Source organism: Chlorocebus sabaeus, chromosome 16, assembly GCF_047675955.1.
Source record: "Chlorocebus sabaeus isolate Y175 chromosome 16, mChlSab1.0.hap1, whole genome shotgun sequence".
Lineage (NCBI taxonomy): Eukaryota > Metazoa > Chordata > Mammalia > Primates > Cercopithecidae > Chlorocebus > Chlorocebus sabaeus.
Genome location: NC_132919.1, coordinates 80,365,441 through 80,385,807, shown reverse-complemented (window position 1 = coordinate 80,385,807; position 20,367 = coordinate 80,365,441). Strand labels below are relative to the sequence as shown.

At 56.9% G+C, this 20,367-nt stretch overlaps 1 protein-coding gene across 2 annotated transcripts in view; it reads right to left on the bottom strand.

The window, feature by feature from the left end:
- Nucleotides 1–20,367, bottom strand: part of TBCD (tubulin folding cofactor D) — a 183,903-nt gene that overhangs the window by 123,622 nt on the left and 39,914 nt on the right. For both annotated transcript variants that reach the window (XM_008013393.3, XM_073005522.1), the window contains exons 8-13: nt 19,397–19,442; nt 15,759–15,891; nt 11,129–11,265; nt 9,479–9,539; nt 7,924–7,998; nt 813–907 (exon numbers count right to left, since the gene is read on the bottom strand). In XM_008013393.3, coding sequence (XP_008011584.3) covers nt 813–907; nt 7,924–7,998; nt 9,479–9,539; nt 11,129–11,265; nt 15,759–15,891; nt 19,397–19,442 — 547 coding nt within the window. The remainder of the gene's footprint in view (nt 1–812; nt 908–7,923; nt 7,999–9,478; nt 9,540–11,128; nt 11,266–15,758; nt 15,892–19,396; nt 19,443–20,367) is intronic.

Genomic DNA, 20,367 nt, shown 5'->3' with positions numbered 1-20,367 from the left:
CACGGGGCTGCGTGCGGCTGCTCGATAGAGGGTCTGCGGCAGTGCCCCTGCGTCCGCCGCGCTGCGCCCTCTGCCCCCACCGTGTCCCTGCGTCCGCCACGCTGCACCCTCTGCCCCACTGTGTCCCTGCCTCTGCCACGCTGCACCCCCTGCCCCCACCGTGTCCCTGCGTCCGCCACGCTGCACCCTCTGCCCCACTGTGTCCCTGCCTCTGCCACGCTGCGCCCTCTGCCCCCACCGTGTCCCTGCGTCCGCCACGCTGCACCCTCTGCCCCACTGTGTCCCTGCCTCTGCCACGCTGCACCCTCTGCCCCCACCGTGTCCCTGCATCTGCCACGCTGCGCCCTCTGTCCCCACTGGCCCTCCACCCCAGTTCCCACCCTGGTTTCACACTGGCATGAGCCTCATCTCCAGGGAGCACCACGTCACTCCAGGTGGCCTCGGATGCTGCCAGGAGTACCGGATTCTAGAACTGAAGCAGGTGCCACTGCATGTGTCCTTAAGGGGCAACAACGTCCCTCAAGAATGAAAACTGGTTGTGGGGGGTAAGAAAATCAGACATTACAAGGATTCGTGGCCCTCTAAAACCAGGTACACACGGTAATCTGTGGCATTAAAATTTCACAGCAGAAAAAAGAGGCAATTAGGAAATTACGAAGGCCGATGTGAGAAAAAGGGGGACAGACCTCGTTCTCAAGCTCTTCTGTGTGTGCCTGCGGCAGGGCCACACCGCGAAGATGGGATCAGACGAAGGGCCGCAGCCTGCCACGGACAGCCTTGGTGACACAACCGACCGTGCTTCAGCTACTCACCATCCACGAGTCGAGACGGCAGCAACAGGCCTCTCCTGCCCAGCTCTGCCAGCGCCAGACATCCCCCGTGCCACGCCTTGTCGGTCTCCTGGAAACTGAGAGCAACAAAGATCCTGAGACCACAGCTCGCGTGTCAGTTTTTGGTTCAAAGCCCACAGCATGGCAAGGAGCACAGCTTGGCAAGTCCATATCCTGTACCTGTAAGACACACTAAAACCTATTCATAAGTTTTTAAAGTATCAAGGCTGGGCACAGCAGCTCACGTCTACAATCCCAGCTGCTTGGGAGGCTGAGGCAGGAGAATCACTTGAACCTGGGAGGTGGAGGTTGCAGTGAGCTAAGATCGCGCGACTGCACTCCAGCCTGGGTGACAGGGCGAGACTCCATCTCAAAATAAAAAAATAATCAGATGGGTGAAGAAATAACACGCTGTGACTGAGTACAAAGACAACAGCCGTGCCCACCCCAGGGCCTCTTCAAATCTCCCGAGAGTGAAGACAAGTCTTGGTCAGTCCCCAAAGAGACCGTCCCGTCCGTGCCATCCCAGGTGCAGTTTCCCCACCACAGCAGTATCACTCCAAGTATGGGCAACAGCCATGCTCTCATAGAAAGAAACAAGATACTTCAGAAAAGTGTTAACAGTATTAAAAGTATTAAAGTATTAAAAGTATTAGAACAGGAATCCTAGCACAGGAAGATGCCAGCAGAAAAGGCAGCAGGAAGATACCCCACTATTTAGTCAAGTTCAAAATTAAAAGCTAGAATAATGAATTGGCATTTTGAGATTTTTCACAGTACTTGAAATATGAACTTTTAATGAACAACTGCAATGCCCATTGATCAAGTCATAATATTTTATATTTACTAATTTCCCTGGGGTGGTTCAGAAGCTCTGCTGAGGCTTTTACTGATTCTAATTAAATTGATTTGACAACAAAGAAATGTTTAGGAAAACCCACTAAGTTGTATGACTAGCTGGCAATCAATAGGGACAAGAATACTTAGGAAAATCGGACAGGCCACCCGGCGGCTGCCTCGCCTGTGGCGTGCCCGGCCCAGAGGAGAGGAGGGGCTGAGACAGACACCAGCTGCCCCTCAGAGCTCACTGTCACCGACTGCCTCAACCACAATTACACTTTTTCCAAGTTCCAGGTGTTTTACTGTCTGCCCAGAGGCTCCACGAGCCCTTACATATTTTCACATCAGCACTTGTGTCCTTTAGGGTTTTCACTGGAGAAAGATGCTTCACACCTTTCACAAAGATTTAGTAACATCTGAACGAACTTGACAAAATACCAAGGTTACCGTGACTTAAAAATACCAAAACAAATGCCTGTCAGGCCAATGTTTACTTCCAAATCAGACGTGTTCACTGCGGCACGGTGGCGAGGGCGGCAGGGTCCAGGGGGTGCCGTCCATGCATGAGGCTCGCCTGAGAGGCCCAGCCCCCCGCGGCACCGCCGAACCGGAGAGGGGGCCCTGGCCATGGACACCAGGGGCAAGAAACCAAGCAGCCGGGGACGAGTTCCTGCCCCAGACCCAAGCTGAAGGCGCTCCTGGGCGCACAGGGGGGTCTCGGGAGGGAAGACAACAGAAAGTGGTGGAAGCTCTGAGTGGGAGAGGAACAGAGAGAGAGAGTCGCAGGTACACGGGTCTCAGATTACCAAGTGCAAGGGAAACAGCACTAACATACAATGGCCTCAAAGATGCGTTTGGTGGAGAAGTGTGACAAGCAAGCCACTACCTGTGTAAAATGAAAGAAACAATTTGAGCCAGGCACAGTGCTCAGGCCTATAGTCCCAGTACTTTGGGAGACCGAAGCAAGAGGATTGCTTGAGATCAGGAGTTCAAGACTAGTCTGGGCAACATAGCAAGACTCCATCTCTAGAAAAATAAAATAAAATAATTAGCCGGGTATGGTGGCACACACCTGTAGTCCTAGCTACGCAGAGGCTGAGGCGGGAGGATCACTTGAACTCAGAGGGTAGAGGCCGCAGTGAGCTACCATGGTGCCTGAGCAACAGAGCAAGACCCCATCTCTAAAAACAAAACAGCCGGGCGTGGCCGCTCATGCCTGTAATCCCAGCACTTCTGGAGGCCGAGGAGAGCGGATCACAAGGTCAGGAGATCGAGACCAGACTGGCCAACAGGGTGAAACCCCATCTCTACTAAAATACAAAAAATTAGCCGGGCGTGGTGGTGCGCGCCTGTAGTCCCAGCCACTCGGGAGGCTGCGGCAGAGGAATGGTTTGAACCCAGGAGATGGAGATCACAGTGGGCCGAGACCCCGCCGCTGCACTCCAGGCTGGTGACAGAGCGAGACTCCGTCTCAGAAACAAACCAAGAAAACCTCTGTACCCATCACACCTGCATCAGTTCCCAGAGGGACGAGGGATGAGGACGGGATCAGCTCCCAGAGGGACGAGGGATGAGGATGGGATCAGTTCCCAGAGGGACGAGGGATGGGGAACGAGGGATGGGGACGGGATCAGTTCCCAGAGGGACGAGGGATGAGGACGGGATCAGTTCCCAGAGGGACGAGGGATGAGGATGGGATCAGCTCCCAGAGGGACAAGGGATGAGGATGGGATCAGCTCCCAGAGGGACGAGGGATGAGGACGGGATCAGTTCCCAGAGGGACGAGGGATGAGGATGGGATCAGCTCCCAGAGAGACGAGGGATGAGGACGGGATCAGCTCCCAGAGGGACGAGGGATGAGGGACGGGATCAGCTCCCAGAGGGACGAGGGATGAGGGACGGGATCAGCTCCCAGAGGGACGAGGGATGAGGGATGAGGGACGGGATCAGGTCCCAGAGGGACGAGGGATGAGGGATGAGGGATGGGATCAGGTCCCAGAGGGACGAGGGATGAGGGATGTGATCAGGTCCCAGAGGGACGAGGGATGAGGGATGAGGGACGGGATCAGGTCCCAGAGGGACGAGGGATGAGGGACGGGATCAGGTCCCAGAGGGACGAGGGATGAGGGACGGGATCAGGTCCCAGAGGGACGAGGGATGAGGGATGGGATCAGCTCCCAGAGGGACGAGGGATGAGGGACGGGCTCAGGTCCCAGAGGGACGAGGGATGAGGGACGGGCTCAGGTCCCAGAGGGACGAGGGATGAGGGACGGGCTCAGGTCCCAGAGGGACGAGGGATGAGGGATGTGATCAGGTCCCAGAGGGACGAGGGACGAGGGATGAGGGACGGGATCAGGTCCCAGAGGGACGAGGGATGAGGGACGGGATCAGGTCCCAGAGGGACGAGGGATGAGGGACGGGATCAGGTCCCAGAGGGACGAGGGATGAGGGACGGGATCAGGTCCCAGAGGGACGAGGGATGAGGGACGGGCTCAGGTCCCAGAGGGACGAGGGATGAGGGACGGGCTCAGGTCCCAGAGGGACGAGGGATGAGGGACGGGCTCAGGTCCCAGAGGGACGAGGGGTGAGGACTGGATCAGTTCCCAGAGGGACGAGGGGTGAGGAGGGGATCAGTTCCCAGAGGGACGAGGGATGAGGACGGGATCAGTTCCCAGAGGGACGAGGGATGAGGACGGGATCAGTTCCCAGAGGGACGAGGGATGAGGACGGGATCAGTTCCCAGAGGGATGAGGGATGAGGACGGGATCAGTTCCCAGAGGGACGAGGGATGAGGACAGGATCAGTTCCCAGAGGGATGAAGGATGAGGACGGGATCAGTTCCCAGAGGGACGAGGGATGGGGAATGAGGGATGGGGATGGGATCAGTTCCCAGAGGGACGAGGGATGAGGACGGGATCAGTTCCCAGAGGGACGAGGGATGAGGACGGGATCAGTTCCCAGAGGGATGAGGATGAGGACGGGATCAGTTCCCAGAGGGACGAGGGATGAGGGATGAGGGATGAGGACGGGATCAGCTCCCAGAGGGATGAGGGATGAGGACAGGATCAGTTCCCAGAGGGACGAGGGATGAGGACGGGATCAGTTCCCAGAGGGACGAGGGATGAGGACGGGATCAGTTCCCAGAGGGACGAGGGATGAGGACGGGATCAGTTCCCAGAGGGACGAGGGATGAGGACGGGATCAGTTCCCAGAGGGACGAGGGATGAGGACGGGATCAGTTCCCAGAGGGATGAGGGATGAGGACGGGATCAGTTTCCAGAGGGATGAGGGATGAAGACAGGGTCAGTTCCCAGAGGGATGAGGGATGAGGACAGGATCAGTTCCCAGAGGGATGAGGGATGAGGACGGGTGCCCCGGGTCACTGTGGAGGGGGAGGCTGTCTTCTTCCCTTCAGTTTCAATTCTGAACTAAAATATCACCCAGTCTAAAATCTCAGTGAAACTGTAAAGCTGGAGCAGGAAGGAACCCATGTGGTGAGGCTCCTGCTGACACGGGGTGGGGGCGGGTGGCGGGGGCACAGCGTGGTGCCATAGCTTCCCAACGCTCCACACCAAGTGTCTCAGAAGACACTCGGGCAAGTCAGCAGGACCCACAGCTGGGCCTGGGCACAGGTTCAGTTGGTTTGCTCATGGGAGAACCCAATGGGGTTGGCACAGACACAGACACACTCCTCTCCAAGGCACCCTGCTTCTGCCACAGCCTGTGGTCTGGCACTACGTCCTGGGTCCTGGGTAATGCTGCAGGGCCGGGGATGGGAGTCGGAAGGGGGCCCCAGGTCCTGAGGGAGTCGTGCATGCTTTGGGGACAGCCAAACCAGCCACACAGGTCCCGAACCCCCTGGGGATGGGTGCAGCTCCACTCTGTATAACCCAGCCCAGAAATGGAGCGGGGCGTAAGTTAACCGTCCTGGGTGCTGGGTGTTCTTACAGTTAATATAATTAAGGTCCTTTCTCCAACCCGTTTCAGAAGAGGCTGGTAGCTCACCACACATCCCAGGGACGGACAAGACTGGAGCAGCCACCATGCAGGGCTGTGGGCCGCCCCACGCACCAGCAACTCCTGGCTTCCTGGTGTCTTCAGACATCCTGCTCTGAGGCTGCACCTTTCTGTGCCATGGTTGATAATCACATGCTGAGCACACAGGGAAAGGGGAGGCAGGCGCTGACCAGAGCAGCATCCGCGAGGACTCAGGGTGACGGCCCTGTAGCTGCTTTGGGCTGAAGGTCCTGAGAAATCCACAGTAAAAAGGCTACCCTGTCCCAGAACCTACCTACAAAAATGGAATGAGAGCATTAAAATAACAAAAATAAAGGTAAAGAAGCACGTGAAGATTAAACCAGCCAGGACAAATGAAACCAGACCAAGATGGTGAGCTGGAGTAAGGAACACACAACCCAGAGAGGCTGCACCTTGTGGGGGAAAGACACACAGTGAGTTTCAGGAGATACACTAGGCCTGACGAGCAGGCAGCCAGCAGCCGGAGGAGACAGGCAAAGTCCAGAGAGGCATGGGCAGGCCCGGCCTGGAGCCCACCACACTGTTGTGAAGGCCGCAGGTGGCACCAGGTGACAGGAGCACGTACGCCCACCACAACCACCAGAAAGGAGCTCCAGGGACACACCTGAAACGAGGCTGGAGCTCCAGGGACACACTGGACCGAGGCTGGAGGTCGCCTAAGGAGAAGCCAAGCTCGGAGCACCCTCAACCCCGCCTCCCATCAAGCAGTTACAATAAAGAGCCTGCTTCTGCTAGGAACGTTTCCACTGGAAGAACATTTCTCACGCGTGCTCACTGCTCTGAAAAACATGACCCATATCTGACACATTGTTTCCTGTGCTCCTGAAATTGTCACTGAGCAGGCTGGAGGCTAAGTGCACAAGAAATCTGCTCCAGAAGGAAAACAAGACTTTGTGGACAGCTGCCGGAGCTGTCCCTGGTGACTCACAGGCAGCGCGAACTGGAGCCTCCAAAGTGCTGACACACAGCTTTCTCCACGGTGTCCGGGCTAATGCAGAGCAACAGCACGCCCGGGGTCCTGAGCAAGCCGGACGCCTGTCCTCCACCCTCCGCTTCTGAAACTGGGAGACATTACGCCCGGGGTCCTGAGCAAGCCGGACGCCTGTCCTCCACCCTCCGCTTCTGAAACTGGGAGACATTACGCCCGGGGTCCTGAGCAAGCCGGACGCCTGTCCTCCACCCTCCGCTTCTGAAACTGGGAGACACTACGCCCGGGGTCCTGAGCAAGCCGGACGCCTGTCCTCCACCCTCCGCTTCTGAAACTGGGAGACACTACGCCCGGGGTCCTGAGCAAGCCGGACGCCTGTCCTCCACCCTCCGCTTCTGAAACTGGGAGAGACATTTACACAAGCAAAAGGAAGAATCCTGGGGAGGTCACAGATCGATGCCTCACATGTGTGACCACATGAGGGCTGTCTGCAGGCCCCAGGCTGAAACCCCAGGCCCTGCCACCTGCACGTTCCAGCCCACACCTCTACCACCCACAAGCCACACGGCCGCAGGGCTCAGCTCCCTGGGGGCTGACAAGACAAAGGCAGCACAGTGCACATGGCCGTCGAAATTCAGTTTTGTTCTGAGACCAGGTCTCACTCTGTTGTCCAGTCTGGAGCAGTGGCATCATCATGACTCACTGAAGCCTCAAACTCCTGGCCTCAAGTGATCCTCCCACCTCAGCCTCCCAAGTAGCTGGGACCACATCCAACTAATTTTTTAACTCTTTGTAGAGATGGGGTTTCGCTTCGTTGCCCAGGCTGGTCTCGAATTCATAGGCTCAAGCAGTCCTCCCACTTTGGCCTCCCAAAGCCTCACATTTCATTAAAATGAAATCCAACTTTGAACTCAGGCCTTGGCCACACCAGCCTCACCGTAAGGTCTGAGTGATACACGTGGCTAACGGGCAGGTGAGGGGCAGACCCAAACCTCCCACAGAAAGCTCTTGGAGCAGCCCCAACTCACTCAATAGAGCTTTTCCTTTCAGAACAAACATCTACCTGGGTATATGTCTAAACTGACTCTTTCCCTTAAGGTTTTTAAATAGAATGGAGTTGATAAAAGTAACATACCAGAAATAACAAGAGTTCTCAAGTTTAACTTCAAAAGGGGGAAAAAAGAGCTTCTGGAGTCTGACAAACAGCTCAATGAAAATAAAGCATGAAAGGGTATAAGGAAAGCCAGGGCTTCTCAACCCACACCCCTCCCGGCTCTGCTCACATACCTGAAGCAGTCCAGCACAGACCCGACCACATCATCCGCCAGGGCTTTGGGAAGCCTGCCAGCCATCCTGCCGATGCTGAAAGAGAAGTGCAGCGATCCGTCAGGGGCACCAGCCTGTCGCCAAGGGCACGCGTGACACGTGTGAACGTCCTGAACAAAAGCCTTTCCTCCAGAGACCAGGAGAGGAGGGGCCGACTCCAGGCAAGCCTAACCCTGTGCGGAGCCCCTGTGGTAAAATACGCCGAAGGGTAAAGCAGCCTGCACACGTCTGAAGCCAGCCAGATTCACAGGGGACGAGTGAGCACATGGAGCACGGGGCAGGTCGCCATGTACCACCGTGACGCGGACGCCGCAGGCCACCAGTGACGGCTGAGGGCAGCGAGGCAGCAGGCAAACGCTGAGGGCTCCCCCTTGACCCTCCCTACTGGAGCAGGGCTTCCTCTGTGCTGCCCCAAATACTGACTGCGCAGGTTCCCCTCAGGCCAGGTGAGATGGGCTCACGGCCCCACAGGAAGGCCGCCTGGGGCTGGCTCACAGGGTCCAAGTCCCTGGAGATGGCCCCGCGGGGAAGGTCCTGGCCAGAGGCCTCCAGGAAGGACCCTGGGAAGGTCTGCCCAGGCTCTCACTGCGTGGCCCTATCACATTCAACCAGACAAGGCTCCGGGCTGAGAAGCCATCCCCTGTGAACAGCAACACAAAGGCCTACATGAGCCCCTGCAGCCCTGTGGAGCTCCTCCTAGAGCTCATGGTATGGACTGACCCAGCACAGATGCAGGGGAGAGTAAGGGCAAAGGCAGCCTCCCCATCCCCCAGCATCTGCTGGCCCCTCTGCCTGCCTCATCCCCCAGCACCTGCCAGCCCCTGCCTCCGCCTCATCCCCTCCACAGCAGGGACCCCCCTGACACCTCAACACCTGCCAGTCCCTGCACCTGCCTCATCCCCTCCACAGAAGGGACCTCCAACACCTCAGCACCTTCTTCACGTGTATCACTGTCCCTGCACAGCCCAAGCCCACAGGGCCACCAGCTCCTCCAGGCCAGGGCTCCACCTGCTGTGCTCAAGGCCAGGCCCTACTAGATCTGCCCCACGACCTCCACTGAGGCCCGGGATGCAGGGTGCGTGTCGGCTCCCACTGGTATGACAGGTGCTAGTGAGGGGTGAGTGAGGGGCTGGCACCTCGCTCACCCCACAAAAGAGGGCTCTTCCCTGAGCACCATCACTGTAGGAGCCGTGACCTCCATCTGTGAGGAACGACAGGTAGGGGGGCACAGTGAGGAGGATGTGGAAAAACAAGGGAACATTTTGAAGATAAACAGGTAAACCTGGTCTGCTCGTGACCCGGCAGGGCCAGCCAGAGGCAAGAGGACGGAGGAGCCTAAAGCTCCACCTCGGGAACCATCTTCACGCCAACGCATAAAGTAACACACGTTAAGGTGGAGGGGGCCGCGGAGGGGGCCACGCTGCCACTCCAAAGTTGTCGGGTATTTGTAGCTGTTGAATCGCACTTGAGAGGCTGGTCCACTCCCCAGGGTGCTTCTGTGGCCGCGGACACCTACCCTTTGGCTGCAGACCACCGCACGACAGTGTCCTTGTCCTTCAGTCCGACCAGCAGCTGCTCTGTAGGAAGAAGGTGGTGATGCACGACAGAGTCCACACCAAGTTCCTAGTTTCCCAGCCGTAAGGTGACCCATCCTGTACGCTACTCGGTGCATATGATGAAGGGAATTACATTAACAATACTAATTTTAATGACAGGAAAAGAACATTTCCTTCTCTCCCTTCTCAAATAATCACATACAGCCAAGTTCCTAAGTTCTCTGTTCCTAAAAAACAGATCTACCCCATCAAAGCAGGCGACAGGGAGCAGCTGCCTGCCTGCCCCCAGGTGAAGGCCAACATCAAGGGCCCCACCCAGGCCAGGGGAAGGGCCCGCAGCTCAGGGGTGACCAAAGTGGGCTGGGAAGCTTCCAGTGAAAACCCCTGGCCAGCGGCTGCACAAAGACGTCTCTCCCAGGGACCAGGCCTTGGCTGAACTTTTAAGAACCACACAGAAGCCTAGAGGACGCAGGGAGGGGCTGGGTCACACGGTGAGGGCCCTACAAGCCCCAGCAGGGGTGAAGCCTCAGCCCGAGGGCACCAAGCAGCCCTGGGAAGACCCGGAAGGAGAAGCTCACTGAGTGACCACAGGGGAGGGTGGAGGGACAGTCTGGAGCCAGCACAGCAGCTGGAATGCAGGCAGAGGGGACTGCCTGCAGGGGCTGGGAGACAGGAATGAGCCTGGGGCAGGTGGCGGACATGGGGAAAGGGCAGACCCAGGACCCCGCCCGGGACTTGGAGCCGCCCAGCACAGATGCGGGCGCCTACCACGCAACCAGGGAGGGCTCTGAGAAGCAAAGGTCAAGGGAAGGGCCAGAGTGCATGCTGGCTCGGGGCTGGCAATGGCGCCGCAGGCGCCCTGATGGTCACGGTCGAGGTGGGGTGCAGATGACTCTGGGCAGAAACCGGCCCTGGAGGGAGCGGAGGGGATGTGAGCAGAGAGCGGCACAGCACAGGCAGCGTGGCCCCGCCCGCCCATCAGGAAGCTGGGGACACTGGGAGGATGGGGGCCTCACAGGGAGGGGACATGAGGAGGCCCTGCCTGGGTCCAGGGAAGACCTCAACCAACCCACAGCAGGAGGGCAGGACAGTGTGTGGACAGCAGCCAGTCCCAGGATGGCCGCCGTGAGGGGCTCCGCTGACAGCTCTAACTGTCTCTGTGCAGCAGGAGACCCCACAGGAGGAGAACAGGGCAGTGGATGGAGATCCCTGCAAGGTGTAATGTGGTTTAAGGGAGTTTGAAACGGCTCCTGAGGTAAGGAACTGAGCAGGGTTTAGGGGCCAAGGAGCCAGAGACCTGAGCCCCAGGGACCCCAACTCAATTTCCTGGGAGAACTGTTTCCTGAGGACACGCCCAGCTGCCCAGGTCAGGAAGGTACGGAGACGGTGGGAAAAAGGGCTTCTATGGCACACAGGAAGACTGTCCACAGGCAGGGACAGGCCTGGGTTCAGGAGCCAGAGGACAGGCAGTGACCGTGCACTGGCCAAAGGGAACTGGTGGCCAGACAGTGCTGGCACCAGGAAGGGAAGAAGGAAGTGTGGTCCTGGAGTGGAGGGGAATTTGCCTGACGATGCCCAAGAGCAGAGGCTGCCGCTTAGACCCCACGCACCTATCACGCTCTCCACGCCCTCTGGGACGTCGTCATCTTCGTCGGCATCCTCGGTCGGGATGAGCGGCTTCTGCTCGCTCTGGCCCTGAGTGAGAAGCTGCAGATTTGCAGCCAAGGATCGGCAGCCACGCTGATACCTGTGCAAACAAAGCATCCTCAGATCGGCTTTGCAGCTCACAGCATCCTGAAGACTGAAATCAGTCATTTACTGTCACTGAATCTTAAAGGATGCCTGTGAAAATTCCACGCACTTTGCAGAAACTGGATAAGAAGGGGAAACCCGGAGGCGCCGCCGTAAGCACAAACTGCCGGGACGACCCTGGTGTGAGCCACAACGCACGCCCCGATTCCACAGCGTCCTCACCTGCTGTCCAGTTTTGATTATGGAAAGTCAGAAGAGAAGGCATGATGATGGGTACACAGACGACAGGACCAGCACCTTCCCCGGGGAAGCACCCGGCCTCCGGGACCCTCTGTTTCCTGAACAGCCACCACTGCCACCACCAGGGCCACACATGGCCCCTTCATCGCCAGGAGCTGCGTCTCACCCGTCACCAGTTCCTACAGATCCTGCCTCCCGAATGCCCCTCAAAAGGCAGCAACGTGTAGCCCTCTTCACACCCACGTGGGCACCTGCATCGTCATCCCCGACAGGGCCCACGGCACAGGCCCCGGGACCCGGCTCCTGGTCAGGCCTGCTCTACGCCTGCTTGCTGTGTGAGTCTGCACAGCTCCTGAGCCACTCCACGCCTCCACTTCCCCCGCTATAAAACGGGAACGCAGACCTACTCAGAAGCTGTGTGAGGAGCAGTGAGAGTATGTGAGAGCAGTGAGAGTACTGAGCAGCCCAGTCCCGCACTGAGCAAGGGCCCCTCGAACACGACTGCTCCTGCCAAGGGTGAGCGCAGGGCAGGCAGCCTGGCTGTGGGTCCCACTTACTGGGCCTCATGCAGAAAAGGAGTCCAGTGAGAGTTCAGGGCAGCTGCTGTGGCTGTAGCCTGAGACAGCTTTGCAGAGGACAAACAACTTGGGCTTCGGAGGCAGAACCAGAACTCACACACTGATGTTGACACCATCAACCTGCCTCAAATGACTCATCCTAGCTCTAGCTCTCTGGCACTCCGTTTCCAAGTCCAGGAAACAAGGAGAGTGGGGGTCTCCAAGATGGCCTCGTGACCCCCGCCTCCTGGCGTTCCTCTCACACAGGGTGTGGCATGGGCCCAATGATTCCCTCCCAAAGAACAGAATACGCAGAGTCTGGCGAGAGTTGCCACCTCTCAAACAGCCGCGGATTCCCCCCGCCTCTCAGCCTCCAACGAAGCCAGCTGCCATGCTGTGCGCTGCCCTGCGGAGGGGCCCATGTGGTAAGGACTTCAAAGGGGTCCCTGCCAACAGCCCACAAGGCGCCGGGTCCCGACGGAACCCATGAGGAGCATGGAAGCAGAACCCCCCGACGCAGGCCTTGAGATGGCAGTGGCCAGGCTGGCACCTTCACAAAGCCTCAGGAGAGACCCTGGCTGGGGACCTGGCTGAGCCACATCCAGATTCCAGACCCACTGAAACTGTGAGGAAAAAGTACACTGTTCAAGCTACTAAATTTAAGGGTGCACTGTTATGTGGGGTAACTAGGATGAATAGAGTATCATCAGCCATCATAAGACTCTGACAGAGACCGTCAGGCACCCAGCAAGACACCTAATGCCTCACGAGGAGGCACACCCCGGCCCCCACTCTCCCCTAACGCCCCACAGGCAGGTGCACACCCCGGGCCCAGTCTCCCCTAACACCCCATAGGCAGGCACACCCCAGCCCCTTGTCTCCCCTAGACTCCAAGGTACACCTTGGCCCCCACTCTCCCCTAATGCCTCATGGGCAGGCACATCCCGGCCCCCAGTCTCCCCTAAACTCCACAGGCAGGCACACCCCAGCCCTCACTCTCCCCTAATGCCCCACAGGCAGGCACGCCCCGGCCCTCAGTCTCCCCTAATGTACCACAGGCAGGTGCACACCCCAGACCCCAGTCTCCCCTAACGCCCCACAGGCACGTGCACCGCAGCCGCCACTCTCCTCATGGAAGTGCGCAGCTCAGCCACCTCACAAAGATCAGATAGCACCACAAAGACAAAGACCTCAGGCTGCTTCCGTACGTGCCCCCCCTGACCTCAACAACGGTGAGACTCGGAAAGAAGGCGTAAAGCCACTGTAGGCCAGCAGGTGATGGCAACCAAGGTAGGGCAACAATCCCCAACCAGGGAAAACTGCAGGTGCACCACCTCCACCTCCTCCCCGCAGGGGTACTTTCTAAACTGTACCAGGGAAACGGCCCAGGGAGCAGCAGCCTCACTGGGTGGAGGGTTCATATTTGGGGGAGAGGAGAGGAGAAGAGAGCTGCTGAGAAAGGGCCCCAAAACTCTGCCCCAAAATTCCCGTGGATCCCTGGGCACCCCAAGACGAGGAAGCACAAGGCGAGACTCAGACGCACCTGTCAGAGAATAGCTGGGAGGCTGAGTGCTGCAGAGAACTTGGAGACTTTGCAACCCTCAGAGGGCCCAGCAGGACGGGAGGGAAAGCCGTGACTTCCACCGAAGACCCCGAGAGGCTACAGACTTAAAGCAAGGACCCTGCTGTGGAGGAAAGACCCATCCCTGGAGGAAAAGAGCTGAGACAGACCCACCCTAACAAAGCCTCAAGCCAAGGCTGGGCAGGAAGAGTGAGAAGAACCAGGAATCTAACAGCCCCCAGAGCGTAAGTCCATCCTCTTTAACAGAAGGTAACCAAGAAAAGAATGGTACTAAAAGAGACAATGAAAATCCAACCGAGGAGATAAAAATGGAAAAAAGTTAGAAATACATAAGAAAAAGCAAACGTACAGGAAGATGGAAGAGAAAAATAAACACAAGAACAGGGACTAAAACCCAGCCACGTTAGAATTACGTGAAATGTATGTAGCAACACGTACATCATTATCGAGAGAACTAGGAATTCTGGATTATTTTCCCCATCAACACTTCAGTACTTGCGATGCTTAACTTTACACGTCAAGCTGACTGGGCCATGGGGCGCCCCGCTATTTCATCACACCTGCTTCCAGTGCTTATGTGAGGGGCTCTGGACGAGCAAAGCATGTGAATCTGTAGATAAAGTCAGGCAGGGAATCCTGCCGAATGCAGGGGGCCTCGTTCAGCCAGCGGAAGGCCCCAGCAGAACAAAAGGCCGGCCCTCCCCGAGGACGAGGGAAGCCCTCCTGCCTGGCAATCTCTCAGCTGGCCTTGTTCTGTCTTCAGACTAAAACCAATCAGCTCTTCCTGGGTCTCCACCCTGAGGTCTTTGGCCAAGAACCACCATGAGCTCTCCTGGTCTCCAGCTCACAGCCTCGCCGATGCACACATCCTGTGGGCTGCTTCTCCAGAAAACTCTGCCTGGTACAGCACTGAACATTCCCCACAGCAGCACTGAGAAACCAGCCACCAACACCGCAGCAAGAAAGGTGGCTGCACTTTCTCCGACAGTCTCTGAAAGGGAGCCTGTCACTCAGACTCATCACAGATCAGATGCAGCTTTCCCCACAGCGCGTCCACACCAGGGAGGCCGCAGCGCCTCTGAGCGACACGACGCGCACACGCCGCCACACCAGGGAGGCCGCGCCGCCTCTGAGCGACACGACGCGCACACGCCGCCACACCAGGGAGGCCGCGCCGCCTCCGAGCGACACGACGCGCACACGCCGCCACACCAGGGAGGCCGCCTCCGAGCGACACGACGCGCACACGCCACCACACCAGGGAGGCCGCCTCCGAGCGACACGACGCGCACACGCCACCACACCAGGGAGGCCGCCTCCGAGCGACACGACGCGCACACGCCGCCACACCAGGGAGGCCGCGCCGCCTCCGAGCGACACGATGCGCACACGCCACCACACCAGGGAGGCCGCGCCGCCTCCGAGCGACACGACGCGCACACGCCGCCACACCAGGGAGGCCGCGCCGACTCCGAGCGACACGACGCGCACACGCCGCCACACCAGGGAGGCCGCGCCGACTCCGAGCGACACGACGCGCACACGCCGCCACACCAGGGAGGCCGCGCCGACTCCGAGCGACACGACGCGCACACGCCGCCACACCAGGGAGGCCGCGCCGACTCCGAGCGACACGACGCGCACACGCCGCCCACCTGTCACACCAGCTGCAGTTCCTCCAACTGGGAGATGCAGAGTCAGAAAATAACCAAAAGAAAACCATTCCTCTCAAAATCAGAAACACTTCTGGGATTAAAGAAATGAACAAAAGCAGAAAACACTTGTTACTAACGCACCTTCTCTGCCATCACCACTGGACCCGAAAGCCACAGCACCGGCCAGACAGTGCCCCCGACTGCGTCCAGAACCATGGCACCTGCCTCCCCACCCCACAACAGGGCACCTGCCTCCCCACAGCACCTGCCCCAACAGCACCTGCACCCCCATCAATGGCACCTGCCCCCCACAGCACCTGCCCCAACAGCACCTGCACCCCCATCAATGGCACCTGCCTCCCCACAGCACCTGCCCCAACAGCACCTGCACCCCCATCAATGGCACCTGCCCCCCACAGCACCCTTCCCCAGGCGCCGCCCTCACGGTGCCTACCTCCATGCCGCCACCCTCGGCTTCAGGAAGGTCAGCCCCAGTCGCTGCACAAGCTTCACCCCCAGCTTCCGCAGCAGGGTCTGGTTGCTCTCGGGGAGTTTGCAGTCATCGAGGCACCTGAGGACGGTGGCAGCTGCAAACAAGAGCCGGACTCAGCGTGGGGAGGGTTGCAGGCATCTTCTGACTGCACCACCTGTGTCCCTGAAGCCAACAGCCGGCTCCACAGGGGCCTCGAGGCAGGAGACATCACCGAGACCCCCATCATCCCAAATTGTGAACCAAGAGCTGCTGGAGTTGAACCTACTCAACTTCCTTGCTGTGAAGCAACAGTGGTGGAGGTCAGGAGAGCAGGAGCCAACCTGAAGGGGGGCAGCACACACAAAGGCCCAACCAGCCACGGGCACACTGCAGCCACAGAGACCACACAGGCCATGGGCATGCTGCAGCCACAGAGACCACACAGGCCATGGGCACGCTGCAGCCACAGAGACCACACAGGCCACGGGCACGCTGCAGCCACAGAGACCATGCAGGCCACGGGCACACTGCGGCTGGGGAGAACACACAGGTTCCTGTGGCTTGCTCTGTTTTTCAGGGGGAATCACTCGGTGTCATGCAGCAACGACAATAGCAGGACAAGAGGCTGAGCCAAGGGGAGGCTCAAGGCAGCGCTGGGCACAGCAGGACAGGCAGAGCCTGCGAGCAGGAGACGCCCGGGGGGCTGTGGAGGCAAGCTGAGGCCAGGAGGACAGCATTCCCGGGACAGACAAAGGCTGGGGTGGACGTGCATGGCGGCTTCAGAGATGGGCTGGAGGTGAAATGGACAAGACTGCAACCAGCTGACAACGGAGAGGAGTAAAGAAGCTGAAGACAGAGCTGAGAGTTAGGTGAGGTGATGGAAGACAAGGAGATGGAGGAAGGGGCAGTGGGGTGGGGACAGGGCAGGGGGATGGGGGCTGGAGCTGCAGGACCCTGCGGGAAGCTCTGCCTGGAGGCTGGGAAATGACAGAAAGTGAACATTCACCAGTTTTAGGTGGGCGCCATGACCTCAGGCAGAGGTACTGTTTAACTCATAATGCTTGCCTATAAAACCAGGTCAGCTGTAAGAGCATCTGAGTAACTTCTCAGAAGGCTCCGACAGTGGGCAGGACGAGCGTGGGTGACAAGCATGACAGCCCAAGAGGGAGGAGGTCTGTGTTCACGTCACCAAGGACACTCCTCCCGCCAACAGGGCCTGGCAACTGCTGCTCACGTTTTCAGGTGTGGTGAGGACATTAAGGGCCCCACCTTCCAGAGACATACATGGAAGCACACGCAGGTGAGATGGCACTGCGTGTCCCTCCTGCGCGGTGCAGGGATGAAACAGGCCGCACATGAGAACTCGTACACTCCTGAGACATACATGGAAGCACACGCAGGTGAGATAGCACTGCGTGTCCCTCCTGCGCGGTGCAGGGATGAAACGGGCCGCACATGAGAACTCGCACACTCCTGAGAGGGACACAGGGCGTATGCACCACTCTCCCTTCTTTATACATGTTTCAAATTTTCCATAATGAAAAACTTTGAAAAAAAGAAAGTTATTCAAATTTGATATTCAGATAGCTTCTAAAACACAAAGGCTCTAAGAAGTTTCTTCTTCCAGATGGTAAATCTCTGCATGGAGAGAAACTCTGCCCTTATTTTCAGAAATTGAGGTTCAATCTAAAATTAAGAGAATTGGGCCAGACGTGGTAGCTCATACCTTTAAGCCCAGCACTTTGGGAGGCCAAGGCAGGGCAGATCACTTGAGCCCAGGAGTTCAAGACCAGCCTGGACAACACAGCAAGACTCCACTGCTCCAAAAAGTACAAAAATTAGCCGGGCGCGGTGGCTCAAGCCTGTAATCCCAGCACTTTGGGAGGCCGAGACGGGCGGATCACGAGGTCAGGAGATCAAGACCATCCTGGCTAACACGGTGAAACCCCGTCTCTACTAAAAATACAAAAAACTAGCCGGGCGAGGTGGCGGGCGCCTGTAGTCCCAGCTACTCCGGAGGCTGAGGCAGGAGAATGGCGTAAACCCGGGAGGCGGAGCTTGCAGTGAGCTGAGATACGGCCACTGCAGTCCAGCCCGGGATACAGAGCGAGACTCTGTCTCAAAAAAAAAAAAAAAAGTACAAAAATTAGTCGGGCATGGTAAAGCTCGCCTGTAGTCCCAGCCACTCAGGAGGCTGAGGTGGGACGATGGCTTCAGCACTGGAGGTCGAGGCTGCAGCAAGCTGTGTCATGCCACGGTACTCCAGCCTGGGAGACACAGTAAGACCCAGTCTCAAAAAGAATACATTAAGAGAATCAGGAGAAGGCAAAAGAGGTGGTGGTTGTGGCTGCTACTGGGTCCCAAAAGCCAGGTCCAACCTCCGATCGTAACAACCTCCGATCGTAACAACCTCCGATCGTAACAACCTCCGATCGTAACACAGGCTTTGCCCAGACCTCCCTCACGAGGGAGGGAGCAGCAATCCCTCTTTATGACAGGACTAGGAGAGCGACAAAAAGTCCAGTTATGACGCCTGTAATCCCAGCACTTTGGGAGGCCGAAGCAGGCAGATCACTAGGTCAGGAGTTCAAGACCAGCTTGGCCAACATGGTGAAACGCCATCTCTATTACAAAAATTAGGCCGGGCGCAGTGGCTCATGTCTGTAATCCCAGAACTTTGGGAGTCTGAGGTGGGCGGATCACAAGGTCAGGAGATCGAGACCATCCTGGCTAACATGGTAAAACACCGTCTCTACTAAAAATGCAAAAAATTAGCAGGGTGTGGTGGCGGTGCCTGTAGTCCCAGCTACTCAGGAGGCTGAGGCACGAGAATGGCGTGAACCCAGGAGACAGAGCTTGCAGTGAGCCAAGATAGTGCCACTGCACTCCAGCCTGGGCGACAGAGCAAGACTCTGTCTCAAAAAAAAGAAAAAAAATACAAAAATTAGCTGGGCGTGGTGGTGGGCGCCTATAATCCCAGCTACTCAGGAGGCTGAGGCAGGAGAATTGCTTGAACCCAGGAGGCAGAGGCTGCAGTGAGTCGAGATTGTGCCATTGCACTCCAGCCTGGGCAACAGAGAGAGACTCAGTCTCAAAAAAAAAAAAAAAAAAAAAAAAAGTCCAGTTACTAAAACCCACAACAAAAGAAAGAATGATAGACAGTGTCCAAACATAGCAACATACAGTTCCTATACCTATGAAGAAAATGTGAAGGAGAGACTCCTGATTGTATATGAGCAAACTCACATCACAAAGACACCTTCTCTTAAAAATAAACCTTACCGGCCGGGCACGGTGGCTCACGCCTGTAATCCCAGCACTTTGGGAGGTCGAGACGGCGGATCATGAGGTCAGGAGATCGAGACCATCCTGGCTAACATGGTGAAACCCCGTCTCTACTAAAAAAAAAACAAAAAACTAGCCGGGCGAGGTGGCAGGCACCTGTAGTCCCAGCTACTCGGGAGGCTGAGGCAGGAGAATGGCCTAAACCCAGGAGGCGGAGCTTGCAGTGAGCTGAGATCCGGCCACTGCACTCCAGCCTGGGCGACAGAGAGAGATTCTGCCTCAAAAAAAAAAAAAATAAATAAAAATAAATAAAAAAATAAAAAAAAAAACCTTACCATAGGGCAAGCAGTCTTCACGTTTTCCATGTTTAAATATTTGTGCCTAAAAAAAAAAAAAAAAGTCTTTTAATGTTACAAATACAATTACAAGTTTAAAACACAAATTGTAAAAACAATTCATCACATCTTTCAGAATTTTTATTCTAAACACTCACCACCTAATAATAAAGAAAACACTTTCTGTACATGATAATTGTAAGGGACTAGTGAAATCACCTCCCAAAAGTTCATCTGAAAATAGGGATGCAATGATAAGTCCAGTCCCCTCTTGGAGGCTGCAGCCTCTCCACCCCTCCCTCATCGTGGCATCACAAAACGTGTCCAGGTTTAAGTTCAGGGCACTCCTAGCCTGGAAAAAGAAGACATCTCAGTAGGTTTTTAAAAACTATCTGTGTATAAATAAAGACACAAAGGATTAAAATTACAGGCCAAACCACCTCACACAGAGGCTTCCATCTGCATTCATGCTTCACCAACCATCCTCAGAAGGGTGACCGGTTCAGCCCGAGTCTCACACACACACGGCAGCCGGGTCCCCACGACGCACACACACACGGACGTCATCACCTGGAGTCCATCAGACCAAACAGCAATATCAGATTTTCTCTCAAACCTGGTTCCTGAATTCTCAACCTGAGGTTTTACCTTCTGCTTTAAAGTCTGGAGGACAAAACTGATGATTCACATAATATCCAAGCCCTGTAACCAAAGAATCCTAGAGCTGAGCCCTTCTAAGAAAAAGCGAACGAATTTCCTTTCCTTCAGAAAACAGAATCTCACAGGCAAGGTGAGGGCTGCATCTGTCTCAGACCATCGGCACCACACACCGCGCCACCCCCGCCTGGGTCCTCGCCGCCGCCCACCACACGGCAAAACGAAGCAGCAGGTGCCGCCCATCGGGGCTGCTCAGCCAAGGTGAAGGGGCTTTCACTAAATACTGGCGTCTTTTACTTGCATTATGAACCCTG